General features: G+C 37.9%; 1 protein-coding gene across 1 annotated transcript in view; it reads right to left on the minus strand.

Moving 5' to 3' along the window:
- LOC118643102 (lysine-specific demethylase 5D-like) overlaps positions 1 to 21,030 on the minus strand; it is a 36,711-nt gene extending 15,681 nt beyond the window's left edge. The window contains 4 exon segments of the mRNA XM_036280996.1: positions 84 to 265; positions 9,150 to 9,253; positions 9,343 to 9,496; positions 20,959 to 21,030. Of these exon segments, the coding sequence (XP_036136889.1) occupies positions 84 to 265; positions 9,150 to 9,253; positions 9,343 to 9,496; positions 20,959 to 21,030 (512 nt within the window).
- Between the last annotated feature and the right edge of the window lie 248 nt (positions 21,031 to 21,278).

The following is a 21,278-nucleotide window of genomic DNA, read 5'->3' on the forward strand; positions in this document are numbered from 1 at the left end:
GTAAAGAGGAGACATGTAAAGCCTGGACATAGCTTTGCATATGAAGAGAGTTCTGACATCCAAGCCATTTGTGTCTTGCTCACCAGTGTAAGTAGTTAATGGAGTAACTCCAGTGATCCTCAATATGCCAACAAAATGCTGAGAAAACCATGCCCACATATAGCCAGGGAACCTTCATGCCTGAGATGTCTGCATTGATGTGGTAGAGAACAAACTGATCCAGCACTGGCATCACATTCAGGTTCCAACCACTGGTCCCATATTCCTGTTATTTCAGAAGTTTGTCAGAGTGGGAAAGGTGCAGTATTGCATAAAGAAAGTCAAACTAAGTCAGGCTTACACAGGAATGACATAGTCAAATAAAACAAAAATGTGGAATAATAAAAACAGTTAACAGTCAAGACTGTCTGAATTACACATCCATTCCTAATTAAAAATAAAAACTATAAAAATAGTTTAAATAAATAAATTTTTTAACATAATAAATATATATAGCCATTATACTCAATGCTTAACAAAGAGCCATTAGAAATAATGTCCTTATCTGCCAATGTTTTAGAAGCAAGACCCAAAAGAGTCAGAGGAAAACAAAAAACCCTGAATATGTAAACAATAAAAATGACACAACTGTATTTATAAGTAATATTACTGAACAACCCTCTTCAAATATTCCTTAGTTGAATATTTAGTATCTATAACTTCGATCTTCTACCACATTATGGTTGAATACTTAGAGAAATAAAGCACCTTAAGATCGAAAAAACACTTAGAAGATAAAACATACAAGAATTAAAATATTTTACAAATAAAAGTGTGAAAACTAATGTTTAACTGGATCACATAGTTTTGCTTGCCAAAATTTAAGCTAGAAGATAAAACTTTAGATATTACAGACTTCAACCTAAAGTTATGACATTTCCCATCAATACTAACTGTTTAACAGTAAAACTGAAGAGGATTAAAACAAACAAACAAACAAACAAACAAACAAACAAACACTAAACATTAAGAAAGTGAATCTCTGCCTCTGTAAGAGAAGAAAACAAAACAAAGCCTATTTACAATTCTTATCCAAAACCTATTACCACAGAAATTTGGCCCAGAATTCACATTCTAGAACATGTTAAGTGAAAAACAAAATGTAGTCCTGAATTCTAGTGTCCTTACGTATTTAGCGGAAATAGTAAACTATTTCTAAGCATAGCACATTTTAAATTATCCTCCTAGAAAATGTCCCATATATGTGGTTAAAGGAAACATAAGTTCACAATAAACTAACAAAAGACGTGAGGTGGGAGTAAAATCAGTTAAAATATGTTGAAAAAAATCAAACTACACAAACAGACCTACTAATAGTATAGGCAGTATAATTATCAGTATATTAAAAATAACCATAAAAAGCAGCAAGAAAAATAAAATTTTCCTTAATACTGAACAGAAAAATCTGAAAAAAGAAAATTAGGAATTCTAAAAACTAAAACATTCAATTAACATGAAAAATATGAATGAATAAAAGAGTGGTCAAATAGTAATTAGCTATTAAGAAAATTGGTGAGAAGATGGCAGTGGGCAGGACCAGAGGGAGGGTGAGTGTGTGAAAGAGTGAGCTAGTGTGTGAGAGAGAATGAGTGCACCTGAAGGTCCACACCTGCAGTGCAGAGCCTCTGAGCAGAAGGTTCCCGTGCTGTGGATGGGAGAAGCTGGCTACCACAGTAAGCTCTTCCGGGCGCTGCTCCCTGCACCACGGGGAGGCCCCATCATTTTGGAAGATCCCAGGTCTTCCCAGGGAGGAGGCAGAGGGAGCAGCTAGGGCCCAGCAACCTGATCCCACCAGCGCACCTGCCACCATCAGACCAGTGGACACTCTGTGTCAACACAGACCAGTGCACATAGTGGCAGCCCAATGAGAGTCGAGCTATACCCCCAACAACAGAGGCTGTGGAAGAGACATCCATCCCCAGGCAACAGAAGCACAGACCAGCAGCTGAGATTCATCCCCCCAAAATACAGTAAGAGCTGAGCAGGAGTTGAACCCCAAGGGCAGTAGCACTCCCTAGCCACCAGCAGCGGGACCTGGGGCTACACAGAGGCCTATGTGGTCCAGCAACTCACAAGAGCAGTGGGAAGCCTGTGCCCAAGAGAAACTGGTGCAATCCAGCTGCCTGCCCTTGGGACCTTCAGGGTGTGGATCACCAGAGAGGCCCATGCAAAACAGCAGGGAATGTGCAATCTACTTACCTGCAGAAGCTTCTTGGTGCTGAAGCACCAGAGAGGCCTGTGTAACCCAGCAGGGACTGTACCATTCAATTACCCGTAGGACCTGAGGGGTGCTGAAGCACCAGAGAGGCCAGTGAAATCCAGCAGAGACTGTATGATCTAGTTACCCATGGGATCTATGGGGAGCAGAAGCACCAGAAAGGCCTGTATTACCCAAAAGGAACTGTGCCATCCAGTTACCCACGAGACCTGCGGGGTGTTGAAGCAACAGAGAGGCCTGTGTGACCCAGCTGCACATAAGATAGGCTTAGGGGATGTGAAAATGGAGGTGCAGTGAATGGAAGCTACACAGACCATCTCCGAGGACAAATGGGAATTACAACTAAAATAAATAAAAATCCTCAGAAATAAGCAACAGAAAAGCAGCAGGACCGAACCATAAAACCAGGGACACTGGGTAGGATCAGTGGAGGCTCAAGAATGTGGAAGGCTGGGACCCCACATACAGCAGCAGTCTTAGCTGTGAGCAGCACCCTTGGGGAATAAACACCAAGCCTGCTGCCCAGCACAGAGAGCTAGGACAGAGCGCTAAAATACCCACAGCCACTTACCTGGGGGCGACAGCAGAGGGAGGGCACTGGGCTGAACTCTTTGGGGACACCTGGTATTTGGCGGGCATTCAGAGTTTTTACTAAATTGTGACCACAAAGGACAGTGGCCAGTGTGCTCCTTCATGGAACTGTGGTAAAAAGCAGCAGCCTCCAACACCTCGGAAATACAGCCTTTCCCAGGTGAGGCAAAGAAATGCAAATTGAGGCTCATTAACAACAAGCATATATCCCACCCTCTGGAAATCTTCTTATGCAGAAAAAGAGGGCTACATTCCAAGGCACCGCTTAACTGAGACTACTAGCCTCCAGGAAAAGCCAGAGGACAATAGAACCTATCCTGGGCTTGCAAATCTACCAAGGAAAGTTAGACTTGACAGTGGTGTTTAACGTGGGCCTATCCAGGCCCATCCAAACCCAGTAGAGGGAGCCACAAAGAGCAGAATGCCACACCACAGGGAAAATGGGTAGGCTCCAAAACCCACTGAAATAGCCAAAATGGTGAAACAAAGAAACAAGGGAGTAAGATGAGGCTAGTCCTGGGTGGCTGCACTCAGCAAAAGCTCTGAGCACCCTACAAATCCCAAGTGTCCCCACACAGTTCCAGTCCAGTCTGCCTTCTCTCTGCTGGAGCCCAAGGTCCTGCCTCAGGCTCAGGACCAACCCAGACCTGGAGTCAACAAAGGATCAGGAAGGGGTGGCACCAATTACAAGTCAGGATCTGGTCTCGTGCTGGATGTTCCTTCAACACAAAGACTGAGAGGGAGCCACAAACAGCAGAACACCAACACCCACAGGGAGAACTTAACAGGCTCCAAAACCCACAGTGATAGCCAAAATGGTGAAACACAGAAACAGAAGCCAAATGAAAGAGCCAGAGACCTCCACTGAAGATGAGATCAAGGTGGAGCAATTAGGCATGTTAACAGAGCTAGAATTCAGAGCCATGATCTTGAAGAAGCTGAACAGCATGAGTAAGGACATAGAGACACTGAAAATAAGCCGATTGGAAATTAAAAACCAACCAGAAGAGATAAAAAATGACATATGAAAATATGTGATGAAAAACACATTGGAAGGTTTAAAAAGCAGAGTAGAGGAAGCTGAGGACCGGATCAGTGAATTAGAAGACAGGGTAGAAAAACTCAACCAATCAGAAAAACAAAAGAAAAAAACTATTAAAAAACAGGAAGACAGCTTAAGAGAACTATGGGACAACTGGAAACGTAATAATATTCGCATCATAGGAGTCCCTGAAGAAGAAGAAAATGAGCAAAGGATAGAGAATATATTCAAAAAAACAGTGACAGAAAACTTCCCTAATTTGGCGAAGGAAGAAGGCATTCAAGTTCAAGAAGCACAGAGAGTCCCAAGTAAGAAGAACCCAAACAGGCCCACACCAAGACACATAGTAATCAAACTGCCAAAAATTAAAGACAAAGAGAGAATCCTAAAAGCAGCAAGAGACAAGCAACATGTTACCTACAAAGGGAACCCCATAAGGCTCTCACCTGACTTCTCACAAGAAACACTACAGGCCAGAAGAAAATGGCATGAAGTAATCAAAGTCATGAAAAACAAGAATCTGAATCCAAGACTACTTTACCCAGCAAGGCTATCATTCAAAATAGAAGATCCAATAAAGAGCTTCCCAGACAAAAAAAAAAGGCTAAGGGAATACATTAGCACCAAACCAGCACTGCAAAAAATGTTAAAAGGACTGCTGTAATTAGCAGTAGAAATGGGAAGAAAAATAGAACCACACTAAACAAAAATGGCAATAAATAAGTACATATCAATAGTCACCTTAAACGTAAATGGATTGAATGCTCCCATAAAAAGACACAGAGTAGCTGATTGGATAAGAAAGCATGACTCATCTATATGTTGTTTACAAGAGACTCACCTCTCAACAAAAGACTCACATAGGTTGACAGTGAATGGATGGAAAAAAATTTTCCAAGCAAATGGAAAGCAAAAAAAAATCTGGGGAAGCAATTCTCATATCTGATAAAATAGATTTCAAAATGAAGACCATAACTAGAGACAAAGAAGGTCACTATATAATATTGAAAGGATCTATCCAACAGGAAGATATAACCTTGATAAACATATATGCACCCTATATAGGAGCACCAAAATATATTAAAAATCTTCTGGAGGACTTCCAAGGAGAAATCGAAAGCAATACAATCATAGCAGGGGACTTCAACACCCCGTTGACAGCACTGGATAGATCCTCTAGGCAAAAAATTAGCAAGGAAACAGAGACTCTAAATGAAGCACTAGACCAAATGGATTTAATAGATATCTACAGAGAATTACACCCCAAGGCTACAGAATACACATTCTTCTCAAGTGCACATGGGACATTCTCAAAGAGAGACCACATGATAGGACACAAACTAAATCTCCACAAGTTCAAGAAGATTGAAATCATATCAAGCATCTTCTCAGATCACAGAGGCATGAAACTAGAAATCAATTGCAACAAGAACATGCAAAGACATTTCAACACATGGAGACTAAATAGCATGTTATTAAACAATGAATGGGTCACCGAGGAGAACAAGGAAGAAATTAAAAACTTCCTGGAAACCAATGAAAATGAACTCACAACAACACAAAATCTATGGGATGCAGCGAAAGCAGTTCTGAGAGGGAAGTTCATAGCACCACAGGCCTACCTCAAACAGAAGAAAAATTTCTAATTGACTGTCTAACCTCACAACTTAAAGAATTAGAAAGCAAACAAAAAGAAAACCCCAGAGCAAGTAGAAGGAAGGAAATAGTAAAGATCAGAGCAGAAATAAATGACATAGAGACCAAAAAACAATTCAGAGGATCAATGAAACAAAGAGCTGGTTTTTCGAAAAGATAAACAAGATTGATGGACCCTTAGCTAGACTCACCAAGAAACAAAGAGAGAGAACCCAAATACACAAAATCAGAAATGAAAGAGGAGAAGTAACAACCGACACAACAGGAATACAAAAGATCATTAACAGCTACTATGAACAACTATATGGCAAAAAATTCAACAATCTAAGCGAAAAGGACAAATTTCTAGAAACGCACAGTCTCCAAAAAACTGGATCAGGAAGAGATAGAAAACTTGAACAGACCAATAACAACAGAAGAAATTGAAGAGGTAATCAAGACTCTCCCAGCAAACAAAAGCCCAGGCCCAGATGGCTTCACGGGGGAGTTTTACCAAATATTTAAAGAAGAACTAACACCCATTCTCCTCAAACTATTTCAAAAAATTCAAGAAGAAGGAAGACTTCCAATCTAATTTTTGAGGCCAGCATAATTCTAATACAAAACCAGAAAAAGACACTACAAGAAAGAAAACTACAGGCCAATATCCCTGATGAAAACAGATGCCAAAACACTTAACAAAATATTTCCAAATCAGATCCAGCAATACATCAAAAAATTATTCACCATGACCAAGTGGGATTCATTCCAGGGATGCAAGGCTGGTACAATATTCGCAAATCAATAAACGTGATACACCACATAAACAAAATGAAGAATAAAAAACCACATGATCATATCAATAGATGCCAACAAAGCATTCGACAAAATCCAACATCCATGTCTAATAAAATGCATAGCAATGTAGGAATAGAGGGATCATATATAGACATATCAAGGCCATATATGAAAGACCTACAGCCAACATCATACTCAATGGGCAAAAAACTTACAGCAATTTCCCTTAAGATCAGGAACAAGGCAAGGCTGTCCCACTTTCGTCCACCCTATTTAGCATTAGTACTGGAAGTCTTAGCCACAGCAATCAGACATGAAGAGAAAAATAAAGGGATCCAATTAGAAAGGAGAAGTGAAATTTTCATTATTTGCAGATGAACATAATACTGTACATAGGAAGAACCTCGAAGGCCTTCATCAAAAGGTTCTAGACTTAATATAATGAATTGGCAACAGTTAGCAGGATACAAAATTAACTGTCCAGAAATCGATGGCATGTTATACACAATGATGAACTCACATGAAAGAGAGAACTAAGCAAAAAATTCCCATTTCCCATTGTCCTGCGAAAAAAACTTAAGATACCTAGGATAATACCTTAACCAAAGAAATAAAGGACCTATTCGCAGAAAACTACAGGCCATTGAAAAAAGAAATAGAAGGAAGATATAAAAAAGTGGAAGCACATACCCTGTTCATGGATTGGGAGAATTAACATCATTAAAATGTCCATATTACCCAAAGTAATCTATAGATTCAACGCAATCCCCATCAAAATACCAACAGCATACTTCACAGAATTAGAACAATTACTTCAAAAGTTCATATGGAACCAATAAAGGCCTCGAATAGCCACAGCAATCTTGAAAAGGAAGAACAAAGTTGGAGGAATCACAATACCAGATTTCAGGTTATACTACAAAGCCACCGTAATCAAAATAGCCTGGTACTGGCACAAGAACAGGCATATAGACCAGTGGAACAGAACAGAGAACCCAGAAATGGACCCAAGGCAATATGCTCAATTAATATTTGACAAAGGTGGCAAGAGCATACAGTGGAGTAAGGACAGCCTCTTTAATAAATGGTGCTGGGAAAATTGGACAGCTACTTGCAAAAAAAATGAAACTAGACCATCAACTTACACCGTACACAAGAATAAACTCAAAATGGATAAAAGACTTAAATGTAACTCATGAATCCATAAAAATCCTAGAGGAGACTGTAGGCAACAAAATTTCGGACATCATACGCAGCAGAATTTTTACTGACACATCACCTAAGGCAATAGAAACAAAGGAGAAAATGAACACATGGGACTACATCAAACTCAAAAGCTTCTGCACTGCTAAAGATACAATCATCAAAACAGAAAGGCTACCCACTGTATGGGACAGCACAGTTGCCAATGATATATCAGAAAAGGGGCTAATTTCCCATACATATAGAGTGCTCATACAACTCCACAAAAGGAAGACAAAGAATCCAATTAAAAAACGGGCAGAGGAGCTGAATAGACACCTCTCTAAACAGGACATACAAATGGCTAAGAAACATATGAAGAAATGCTCATCATCACTAATCATCAGAGAGATGCAAATTAAAACAACAATGAGGTATCACCTCACACCTGTCAGAATGGCCGCCATCAATAAATCATCAAACAACAAGTGTTGGCGAGGGTGTGGAGAAAAGGGGACTCTAGTACACTTCTGGTGGGAATGCAGACTGGTGCAGCCACTATGGAAAACAATATGGTGCTACCTCAAAAATTAAAAATTGAACTTCCATTTGACCCAGTGATCCCACTTCTAGGAATATATCCTAAGAAGCCTGAAACACCAACCAGAAAGAATACATGTACCCCCATGTTTGTAGCAGCACTATTTACAATAGCTAAGATCTGGAAACAGCCCAAATGTCCATCAGTAGATGAATGGATAAAAAACTGTGGTACATATACACAATGGAGTACTATGCAGCTGTAAGAAAGAAAGATCTCTTATACTTTGAGTCTACATGGAGGGACCTGGAAAGTATCATCCTAAGTGAAACAAGCCAAACAGAGAAAGACAAGTTTCATATGATCTCACTTATTTTTGGAATGTAATGAACATAACAGTCTGAGGAAGGGGGAGTCCCAGAGACGCGGAAATGGGATACAGACTGACAATCCCCTAAATAGGGGGGTGGTGGGGAAGAGATAAACCACAGAACTTATATGCATGTATGCATGAACAGTGGACATGGACAACAAACTGAGGAAAGGGTAGGGAGGGAGGGTGAGGGGGGAAGCAGTGGGGGGAAAAGGAGAAACATCTGTAACAAAAATTAATTAATAAAAAATAAATTAATTAAAAGAAAAAAAAAAACAAAAAATACAGGTATGACAAAATTCAAGAAAGGGGATTTATCATTTTATACAAATGTAGAAAATCTAGAATATTTAAGAGATTGTAAAAATCTTTCAGGTAAATGTTAATAAAAAGAAGAAAAATATTATATATGTAAAGACACAAGTAAAGCAATATTATAGAAGGAAGGCACCACTGTGTAAGATAGAGGAGTTTGGTAAAAGATTCTAAAAGTACAGGAGATATGAATTTTGCTCCTAACTATAATATCTTAAATATGTTTCTTCCCCTTCCTGGCTATCATGCTCAGAAGAAAATGGAAGGAAATAGAAAGGTGAATGAAATAATTTGAGGTTCTATCTAGTCCTGAAATTTCAAAAACACTGCTAGAAAATCATGGGTGAGTCCATATAAACTGAGCACTGCTGTGATTCTTTCATAGTCCCATGGTCGTCTTGGTGCAGGGCTCTACGGTTTGACTCAAGTCCTCCTCGGACAATGTTGACATCATTTTTCCACTCCCACTTGGTTCCTCTTTCATCACAACAGGGAGAGGGTATATGGTCTCTTCTTTATCTAAGAGTCAGAAAGAAATCCCAAAATAAATAAATGTATTCCCCATCAAGATTAACAAACCATCTTTCCACAATACTTGAGTACTTTACCCTTCACACTGTCTCTCAGACTATTATGCTTCACAACTTTCTTCCTTAAAGTCTTATCGTTGGCCACGAGGCCCAAGCCCATTATCTTGGGGCCTGCCCCATAAATCTGTAGCTTCTTCAACTCTGGATTCTTCTCAATATCCTCCTCTGTGGGCTATTGAAAGAAAAAAAAGAAAGACCTGGGGAGTAGTATGCTAAGCAAAATAAGCTAATTAAAGAAAGATAAATTATCACATGCTCTCACTTATTTGTGGACTATAACAAATAAAATAGACCCAGAGACATAGTAGTAGAATTCAAACTGACAAGCCTCAGAAGAGGGGATGGTGGGGGGGGGGTAGAAAGAGAGAAACTTATGCATATAAGTATAACCAATGAACATAGACAACAATGAACAATGCTGGGGGTGAGGGGTGAGAATGGGAGGCAGATGTCAATGGGAAAAAAGGAGAAATATCTGTAGCAAAAATAAGTTAATTAAATAAAAATAAAATTAAAATAATGTGCCTTTTACACAAATAGACATAATAAAAGCAAAACAGTTTACATTAAAATCAAACAAATGTTGACCTTGCTATTGTGGTTCAGTTAGTTGGAGCATCATCCCCTACAACAAAAGGTTGCTAGGTCAGGTTGTGGGCTCTGTTCCTGATGGGGACATGTATGATAGGCAACCAAATAATGTTTTTCTCTCAAATCAATGTCTTGCTTTCTCTCTTTTTCTCTCTCTCCCCATTTCTCTCACTAAATCAATACACATATTCTCAGGTGAGAATTAAAAAACAAACAAACAATCACCTATGTTGTGTAATTTTACCTGTAAATAAAGTATGGCTAGGCAGGAACAAATGAACAGACAAATTTGGAAGGTAATTCCTATTCTCAACTTTGTTTATGTTATAAATATAATAATTGAGTGAATACTCCTATGTTTGCAATACTAGTTAGGCTTATATATCATGACGTATATAACTTATGATAAAGAATTCAATAGCCCTGGCCCATTTGGTTCAGTGGTTAGAGCATCGGCCTGTGGTCAAGAGAGACTGGGTTTCGGTTCCCACTAAGGGAGTGTACATTGGTTTCAGTTTGTCCCCAGCCCTGGATGGGTCGTGCATGTGGCAACCATTCAATGTGTCCCTTTCACGCTGATGTTTCTCTCTCTCTCCCTCCCACTCTCCTTGAACAAAAAATGGAAAAATGTCCTCAGATGAGGATTAAAAAACAAAAAGAATTCAATAAATGCATTATAAACAAACCCATTGAGTTGAAGATGCAAATGGGAAGACAGGAATGAGAATTCTGTTTGGAATTCAGATCATCACAAGTAACTCCTTTTCTCCCAAAATGTAATCTGAGAGATGTAAAATTGAAAATCCATTATATGTCAAAAAATACACATATCATATTATATCATTTTCACAATGTATCTCCTACTGGTCACCATGAGATCTATTTTTATTTATGCTTCAGTTTTTGTTCTACATTTAAATTAAAGCACTTACAAAGCCTGAGATTTACTTTTATAGGTTTTCTGCACACATATACAAACACACATACTTTCTGCTTTAGCTTTATTCCCCAAATAACTTATGCAGGCAATAATACATATTGTTTGACAATATCCATGAGAAACAGAGGGTCAACTGGGGACATGATGAGGATTGTAAACAATCTCCCAATGATCAGGAGGAAGTCTGTTCAAGAATAAAAATTTTGAGTCTCGGTTCAGCAGTTAGACCATTGGGCCCTCAGACCAAAGGGTCTTGGGTTTGATTCTCAGTCAAGGGCACATACCTTGGCTGTAGGTTTGAATTCTCGGCCCTAGTCAGGGTCATGCAGGAGGTATCCGTTTGCTGTGTCTTTCTCACATCGATGTTTCTCTCTCGTTTTCTCTCCCTCCCTTCCACTCTATCTAAAAATCAGTGGAAAAATATCCTTGGTTGAGGATTATCAACAAAAATGTAATAAAATTGAGACCATCTCTCTATATAGATGAGACCACCTGTCCCATGCTTTATTATATTAATAGCACATTATATTGCTATTTCAGAAACATTTTAAACCTACTCCTTTATTATAAACAATGATGTAATTAATTGTATTTAGTGTGTATGTAGATATCTACATATATATATAAATATACACATACAAATATATATATACACGTGTGTGTATACACACACACATCATATAAATATCTTCCTTACCCCAAGATATTTTTTCCATTGATTTTTAGAGAGAGTAAGAGTGATAGGGGGTTGGGGAGAGACAGAGAAAGATGGATTGAAAGAGAAACCATGATTGGTTGCCTATCACAAGCACCCAGACTGAAGTGGGGATTCAACCTGCAACCCAGGTACGTGTCTTTGTCTAGGAATCAAACCCACCACATTTTCCATGCATGGGCCCATGCTCTATCCACTGAGCCACACAAGTCATGGCTATTTTTTGTTTTTTATATTTTATGATGTTAATAATGTTTTAACATGCCACAGGAAGGGACAGAATGCTTCCTGGCTGCTCCTGGGTCTGCTCCTATGAATAGGTATTTCTTAGAGGCAGTAAACAATCTAGGTTACTATGCCTTTCATATAGAAACCAATAGATCACAAGTCCAGAACTCTAAATAACCTCATCAAATTCACACACACCAAGCAAGATATTTTCCCTGCTCTAAATCAATGCATGCCAAGAAATCAAAATACTAGAGAAAGTCTCTATGCTCCAAAACCTGCTGGATTTATTCAAACTATTCAGTCCTAAAATGTTTATCCAACTCTGTTGTACCTTTCCTAAGCCTTCTCCTTGCTCTTATCTGCCTCCTCACTGACACTGATGCTTCTTGTGGCCTTTGTGCTGTGGTCGATCTCCTGTTTCTAGGTGACCTGTAAGTACCAATAAAGTTTTTCTTTCTTTCCTGGCCAGGTAACTCGGTGGGTTGGAGCAACATCCCATATACCAAAAGGCTGTGGATTCAATTTGTGTCCAAGGAGCCTATGGATAACAATGGATTAATGTTTCTCTCTCTAATATCAACAAACATATCCTCGGGTGAGCAGTTAAAAAATACCTTTTGTATTGATGGCACTGAGTTATCCGTGTTATCATTTAGTCACTCTTACATATTAAAACCTAGGCCCGGCTGGTGTGGCTCAATGGTTAGACATTGAACCATGCACCAAGAGGTCAGCAGTTTGATACCTGGTCAGGGCACATGCCCAAGCTGTGGGCCGATCCCCAGTGGGGGACATGCAGGAGGTGTCCAAATGATGTTCTCTCTCATCGATGTTTCTCTCTCTCTCTCCCTCTCCCTTCCTCTCTCTCTAAAAATCAATAAAGATAAATAAATAAATAAATATTAAAACCTGGGAAGATAATACCCATGAATTTGTTGCACAGTGTTCTAAAAGATGAATTAATAGAAGTTAAGACAGGAGAGTATGCCATTTAAGATTTTAATAATTTAAAATTGTATTTTTAGTACCATAGTAGTACCAACAATGTGCACACAAATGCCTATTTCCTCATCCTGAATACATTTTGTTATTTTTGCCAATAAATATGTAAAAAAAAATGTAGTTATTTTATATGTTCTATTTGTAAGTAAGGTTAAACACTTTTGATTTATTATTCAGCATGTTTAATTTAAGAGGAAGACTGAAAATAGGCTGAATAAAGATTCTATCAGCTTTATATACATGGGGCTCTAACGTAATAAATATTTTATTCTTTTGTAACTTTACACTATATATTATGTTAATTTGACCATATACATTACATATTACCTTAACATATAAGTTTCTAGCAAAACAAATTCCTTTTAAAAGAGCTTGTTTTAAAAATTAAATGACATAGGGTTATTCTTATTTCAGACACTTTACTGTTTATTCATTCTGCACTGCATACAGTTTGCATAAAGTGGATATGTGTTTGTTCTTGTATTATCTTTGTTATACTAAATTTACTTGTTTTTCTTTTCCTTTCTTTATGAAGAATTTACTTATAACTTTTTTCCTTTATAATGTTTTAAAAGTATAAAAACTTTTACTTATTTATGTTACTAACCCCACAATTTTAAGAATTTTGAAAACCTTTCTAGCCGAGTAAACACTACCATTCATAAGAATAAAAGTGTCTAAATATTCTTTGATTTTCAAAAAATTTTGTACCCTCACCTGGTACTTACAACTTTCAATCAAATGCTACTAATTTCCAAGTTATAATATGTTCATTTTTTTACTCAATTTTCACACACTTCCGCTATAAAGAAGTGAAAAGCAGCAATAAAATTCTGAACCCACGTGAACTTCAATAATCTGATCTAGACAACAGTTTCTCCTTTTTCCATTCTATATTGGAATATTAAAACATTTTAAAATTTAATATCACGATTATTCACAAAATACCAAAGGACACAAAATCTAATCCTAATTTAAGATATCTCAGGTATACAAACTGATGAGAAAAACAATTCTGAGATGTCTTAAATTCTATCACAGCAGGAGGGAAAGTAGGAGGAAACGACAATGTTAATCAGTTAACCCTGGGCTGAAACCGAAGAATAACTGCTCATAAAACTGAATGTACGTGAAACTTCTGATCCCCTTCAGGGTGCTCTTTCAGCTGTCATGTAGAGAGAACAGCTGTCACTGCCTTTTGCTTATGCAGGAACTGTTCAGACTGTTGCCCACAAGCAACCCAGAAGCAGCAAACACTTCTTTTTACAAACTATATGCACCTATCCAGAAACTTTCCCCCCATTCAATTTTCCTGCCCCCTTACCTAAAAATCCTTTCAAAACAATGTCGTCCACAACTATTATGAACAATTATATGGCAACATATTAAACATATATTAAATTCGACAATCTTAGCGAAATGAACAAATTTCTAGAAACACATAGTCTCCCAAAACTAGACCAGGAAGAGATAGAAAACATGAACAAACCAATAACAACAGAAGAAATTGAAGATGTAATCAAGACTCTCCCAGCAAACAAAAGCCCAGGCCCGGATGGCTTTATGGGGGAGTTTTACTGTACATTCAAAGAACTAACACCCATTCTGCTCAAACTATTTCAAAAAATCAAGAAGGAAGACGTCCAAACTTGTTTTATGAAGCTAGCATAATTCTAATCCCAAAACCAGAAATAGGCACTGCAAAGAAAGGAAACTACAGGCAAATATCCCTGATGAACATAGGTGCCAAAATCCTGAACAAAATACTAGCACATCAGATCCAGCAATACACCAAAAAAATTGTCCACCATTACCAAGTGGGATTTATCGCAGGGATGCAAGGCTGGTACAATATTTGCAAATCAATAAATGTGATACACCACATAAATAAAAGAAGAATTAAAACCACATGATAATATCAATAGATGCGGTAAAAGCCTTAGACAAAATCCAGCATCTATTTCTGATAAAAAAGCTCAGCAATGTGGGAATAGAGGGATCATATCTTGACCTAATAAAGGCCATATATGAAAGACCTACAGCCAACATCATACTCAATGGGCAAAAACTAAAAGCATTTCCCTTAAGAACAGGAACAAGGCAAGGATGCCCACTTTTGCCACTCCTATTTAACATAGTACTGGAAGTCTTAGCCACAGCAATTAGACAGGAAGAATAAAAAGGGATCCAAATTGGAAAGGAGGAAGTGAAACTGTGATTATTCACAGATGACATGACACTATACATCGTAAACCCCAAAGACTCCATGAAAAATTTTCTAGACTTAATAAATGAATTTGAAAATGTAGCAGGATACAAAATTAACATCAAGAAATTGATGGCATTCTTATACACCAATGATAAATTCACAGAACGAGAAACTAAGAAAACAATCCTATTTACCATTGCGGCAAAAAATTAAGCAATGAAAAAAGGACCTATTTGCAGAAAACTACAGGTCATTAAAAAAGAAATAGAAGAAGATATAAAAGTGGAAGCACATACTCTGTTCATGGATTGGAAGAATTAACATCATTAAAATATCCATATTACCCAAAACAATCTATAGACAATGCAATCCCCATCAAAATACCAACGGCATACTTCACAGAATTAGAACAAGTACTTCAAAAATTCATATAGAACCAAAAGAGACCTCAAATAGCCAAAGCAACCTTGAAAAAGAAGAACAAATTTTGAGGGATCACATTACCAGATTTCAGGTTATACTACAAGGGCACTGTAATCAAAACAGCCTGGTGCTGGCACAAGAACAGGCATATATACCAGTGGAACAGACCAGAGAACCCAGAAATGGACCCAAGGCAATATGCTCAATTAATATTTGACAAAGGTGGCAAGAGCATACAGTGAAGTCAGGACAGCATCTTTAGTAAATGGTGCTGGAAAAACTGGACAGCTATATGCAGAAAAATAAAACTAGATCATCCACTTACACCATACACATGAATAAACTCAAAATGGATAAAAGACGTAAATGTGACTCATAAATCCATAAAAATCCTAGAAGAAACTGTAGGCAACAAAATTTCAGACATCATACACAGCAGAATTTTCACTGACACATCACCTAAGGCAATAGAAACAAAGGAGAAAATGAACACATGGATGGGACTACATCAATCTCAAAAGCTTCCGCACAGCGAAAAATACCATAATCAAAACGGAAAGGCTACCCACTGTATGGGAGAGCATAATTGCCAATGATTATAAGATAAGAGGTTAACTGTTAATTTCATATATATATATATATATATAGAGAGAGAGAGAGAGAGAGAGAGAGCGCTTATGCAACTCAGCAAAAGGAAGACAAAGAACCCTATTTAAAAATGGGCAGAGGAATTAAATTGACACCTCTCCAAAAAGGACATATAAATGGTCAAAAGACATATGAAGAAATACTCAACATCACAAATCATTATTAAAACAACAATGAGGTGTCACCTCACACCTGTCAGAATGGCTGCCATCAACAAATCATCAAATAACAAGTGTTGTCGAGGGTGTGGAGAAAAGGGGACTCTAGTACACTGCTGGTGAGAATGCAGACTGGTGCAAGCACTATGGAAAACAATATGGTGCTACCTCAAAAAATTAAAAATTGAACTGCCATTTGACCCAGTGATTCCTAGGAATATACCCTAAGAAGCCTGAAACACCAATCAGGAAGAATATATGTACCCCCATGTTCATAGCAGCACTATTTACAATAGCTAAGATCTGGAAACAGCCCATGTGTCCATCAGTAGATGAATGGATAAAAAAGCTGTGATACATATACACAATGGAGTACTAAGCTGCTGTAAGAAAGAAAGATCTTTTATTCTTTGAGACTACATGGAGGGCCCTGGAAAGTATCATCCTAAGTGAAACAAGCCAAACAGAGAAACACAAGTATCATATGATCTCACTTATTTGTGGAATATAATGAACCTAACAGTCTGTGGAATAAGGTAGTCCCAGAGACGTGGAAATGGGGTACAGACTGACAATCCCCAGAAGAGGGGGTAGTGGGTGAGAGATAAATCACAGAACTTATATGCATGTATGCATGAACAATGGACATGGGCAACAAACTGGGGACAGTGCAGGGAGGGTGGGGAGGGGGGAACAGTGAGGGAAAAGGGAGAAACATCTGTAACAAAAATTAAATAATAAAAAAAAAATACCTAGGATTAAATTTAATACCTAGGATGTAAATCCATGTACTTGAGGAAGTAAAAAATGAAAAAAGATACAAATAAATAGAAGCATATACCATGCACATAGATAAAAATAATTGACATCATTAAAACATCCACACTATCCAAAACAAATTATAGAGTCAATGATGTTATATTAAAATAGCAATGGTATATATTACAGAGCTAAAACAAATAATCCATAATATATATGGAACCACAAAAGACTCAAATAACCTCACATATCAAACTATACTACAAGATATAATAATCAAAACATCATGGTACCAGCATAAAAACAGACCTGTAGATAAAAGAAATAGAATACGGAGCCTACTAATAAACCCAGGCCTTTATAATCAATTAATATTTGACCATGGAAGCAAGAACATACAATGAGGTGAGACAGTCTTTCCGTGAATGGTGTTTGGAAAATTGGATAGATATGTGCCAAAAAAAAAAGTAAGAAGAAAATAGACCGCTTTCTGACAGCACAAACAAGAATAAGCTCAACATAGATTAAAAATTTAAATGTAAGACTCAAAACAATAAGGCTCCTTAAAGAAAACAGACAGTAAAGTTTTTGACACTTATCTTTGTAATATTTTCTTAATATATGTCCTCAGACAAGGGAAATTAATAAAAAAATGAGACTACATCAAACTAAAATATTTTATCACAGTAAAGGAAATCATCAACCAAACAAAATGACAACCTACTTACTAAAAGATTTTCACTAATAAGGAATTAATATCCGAAAGTTATAAAGAACTCATACAACTCAGCACCAAAAACAAACAAATACAGTGATACCTCGGTTCTCGAACATAATTCGTTCCAGGAGGACGGTCGAGAACCGAATTGTTTGAGAACCGAAGCAATGAAACCAATAGGAAAGCTTGACTCCACAAAGCGTGACTCTCTCTCTGCACTCACACTGATGACGCAAGCAAGGTGCGCTGGGCCGAATGAACGCCATTCGGCTCAACTCAGCTCATCTCGGAAGTTCGAGTTCCAAATATTTGTTCGGATTCCGAGATAAAAGTTTCTCGAATCTCCTGGTCGAATACTGATTTGGTCGAAAACCGAGGCGTTCGAGAACCGAGGTATCACTGTAAAGCAAACCAAAAACAATCCAGTTTAAAATTAGGCAGAGAAACTGAACAGACATGTCTTCAAAGAGGGCATGCAAGTGTTACTAGACATGAAAAAATTACTCAATGTCACTAATTATTGTAGCAAAGCAAATTAAACCAAAAATGATATATTACCCCACATCTGTCACAATTGCTATCATCAATAAATAAAAATACATGTGTTACTGAAGCAGACTTAAGCACAGAGAATAGATTGGGTTGGAGAACTGAGTAAAAAGGGTGAAGGGATTAGGAAGTACAAATTGATAGAAAACAATCACAGGGATGTAAAGTACAACATAGTTAATCATATTGTAATTACTGTGTGGTGTGAGGTGGGTACTATAAATATCAGGGGAAACACTTGACAAAATATTTGATTATATAATTAGTATATTTTATACTTGAAACTAATGCAAAACACTAATGTAAATTGTACTTTAAAAATAAAATGAAAGGAGATTTTTGATACATTCTATAAAATGGATGAACTTGGAGACATTATAGTTTATCCTTGTAGTAAAATATCTGCATATAACTTTTAATCCCTCAAACTTTACTTATAGCCTACTCTTGACTGGAAGATTCACCATTAAAATAGTCAACTAACACATAATGTGTATGCTATATGTATAATAAAGTAAGCTAGAAATAAGAAAATTATAAGAAAAATAAATTTACAGTAGCTATTAAAAAAACAACTCCACATGTAAGTGGACCTATGCAGTTCAAAATCACATTGTCAAGAGTCAGCTGTATACTAAGTGAAAATAAGCTAGACACAATAGGGTAAGTACATGATTCTATTTATAATGAGGTGTGTAGAATAGTCCATTTTATAGAAACAGAAAGTAGTGGTTGCCACAGGCTGGAATCCGGGAAGGTAGATGAAAATAAAGTATTACTGTTTAGTGGATGCTGAGTTTGTTTGGAAATATAAAAATGTTTTAAAAAAATATGGCCTGTAAATTTGCATTTTCACAGATTATGAATTTGAACTAAAATTCAGATCAATTAATAGTTTATATGAAAGCAGATACTTCTGTGAATCCTGAACTTTCTAAGAGGTCTGGTTTGCACATCTGGAGAAAGCTCTCAAGTCAGGTATTATCTTCCATTTTAAAATTTTTACCTCAGATTACCAGATGGTGTGCTGGTCCAGGCAGGGTAAGACACTTTTTTGAGATATGTCACATAAATCCAGGAAACTTTTCTTGGGTGTTTTTGGCAGCACAAGGGTTCTTTAGCAGTACTTGATATAAAGGCCTTTCCGGCAAGGTTGAAGATGGTTTTTATGAAGTTCTAAAACGTGTCTTTTTTAATAGACAAATCTTCAAGTTATGAAGTGTGACATTTAAGGTCTTCATCTTCCTGTAATAAACTGTGAAAAGATTGCCCTACCAGAACTTGGCCAGTTTAAAAATATATTTTCAACTACAATTTATATTCAATATTATTTTATATTACTTTCAGGGATACAGCATGATGGTTAGACATTTATATATTTTACAGTGTTTCTCCTGATATTTTTAGTGACCACCTGGCCCCATACATAGTTATTACAGTATTATTGAGTATATTCCCTATGCTGTAGTTAACATCACTGTGACTGTTTTGTAACTACCACTATATATTTGTTAATTCCTTCATCTTCTTCACCCAGTTCCCCAATCTTCTCTCAAAGCAATTGTTCTCTGCATTTGAATCTGGTTCCATATTGTTTGATCATTTATTTGTTCTTTAGATTCCACATATAAGTGAAATAATATAATAATTATCTTTCTCTGACAGACTTATTCATTTAGAATAATTATATTCTAGGTCCATCCATGCTGTCACAAATGTTCAGATTGCCTTCTTTTTATGGCAAAATGATATTCCACTGGGTAAATGCACCACAGGTTTTATTTTATTTTATTTTATTTTTTTTAGTATTTTGTTTGTTTTGTTTTTCATATCTACTTGTATACTGATGGACATATGGACTGCTTCCATAGTTTGGCTCTTTTAAATAATGCTCCAATAAACACAGGGGTGCATATATTCTTATAAATTAGTATTTTGGCTTTTTAAAAAATATATGCCCAGAAATAAAGTTATTAGGTCAAACACCGGTTTGAGAAAACTCAATGCTGTCTTCCACAGTGGCTCAACAGTCTGCATTTCCAGTAGTGTATAATGCTTTTCTTTCTCCAGATCCTAACATACAGTTGTTTAGTGATTTATTGATGTAAGCCATGTTGTGAGGTAATATTTCATTGTGGTTTTAATTTGCATATCGCTGATGATTAGTTCCATGGAGCTTTATTTCAGATATTTATTGGCTATCTCTATGTTCTCAAAGGTGTACAGACTACACTCTTATCAACTAAACCATCCAACCAATCCAAACCCCGTCAGGGCTGTCGCTGTCCATTTCACCAGAGGAAAAATTGCCTCAGTTGAAAGCCATGCAGAACACTAATTCGGTGTATGCACAAATCAGGTGTCCCTTTCCGGTGAAAGAGCAGGTGTGGATAACCAAAAAACGCCCAGAGAGGGTCGGGGATTGGGGTACCCTGAGGACCATGGGCCTGCGTGGGGGGTGAGGAGTGGCAGGCCCCGGTGTGGAAAGGAGGGAGGAGGGGAGGAGGGTGAAGTCCTCCCTCCCTGCTGGAGTAGGTGGGAGGAGCCGGCGGGGCGTGGCCAGCAAAGCTCACACTGTCAGCGGCGTTTCCGCAAGGGGGCGACCAAAATCTTGCCTAGGCCCACCTCTTGAAGCAAAAAGTCCTCCTCAAGGACCCACATCTGGGCACTAGCTACTCAGTGTGGGCTCACTGGCTCAGCAGCAGACACTTGCTGCTCCTTGCTGCTTCTTAGCAGCTGCCCAGCACAGAGCCAGGGCCACATGGCGAGTTCCACTGCATCTGAAGACAGCGGGGCTCCCCTGGCACCGTGGGTCAGCACAGGACCTGGAAGGGCCCTTCAGGTCAAAACAGGGTCAGGGTTCCTGAAGCACTACATGGGAATGGGGCGGAGGGTGAGGGGACCCTGCAAGCCAGGGTAGGTGGGATGGCACAGTGACCTCCAGCTTCAGGGTGAACTCTGAGAGTAGCGGAAGCACTGGAGGAGAGGGTGGAGGAATTGCTGAGGGCAGA

Source organism: Molossus molossus, unplaced genomic scaffold (genome assembly GCF_014108415.1).
Source record: "Molossus molossus isolate mMolMol1 unplaced genomic scaffold, mMolMol1.p scaffold_m16_p_30, whole genome shotgun sequence".
Classification (NCBI taxonomy): Eukaryota; Metazoa; Chordata; class Mammalia; order Chiroptera; family Molossidae; genus Molossus; species Molossus molossus.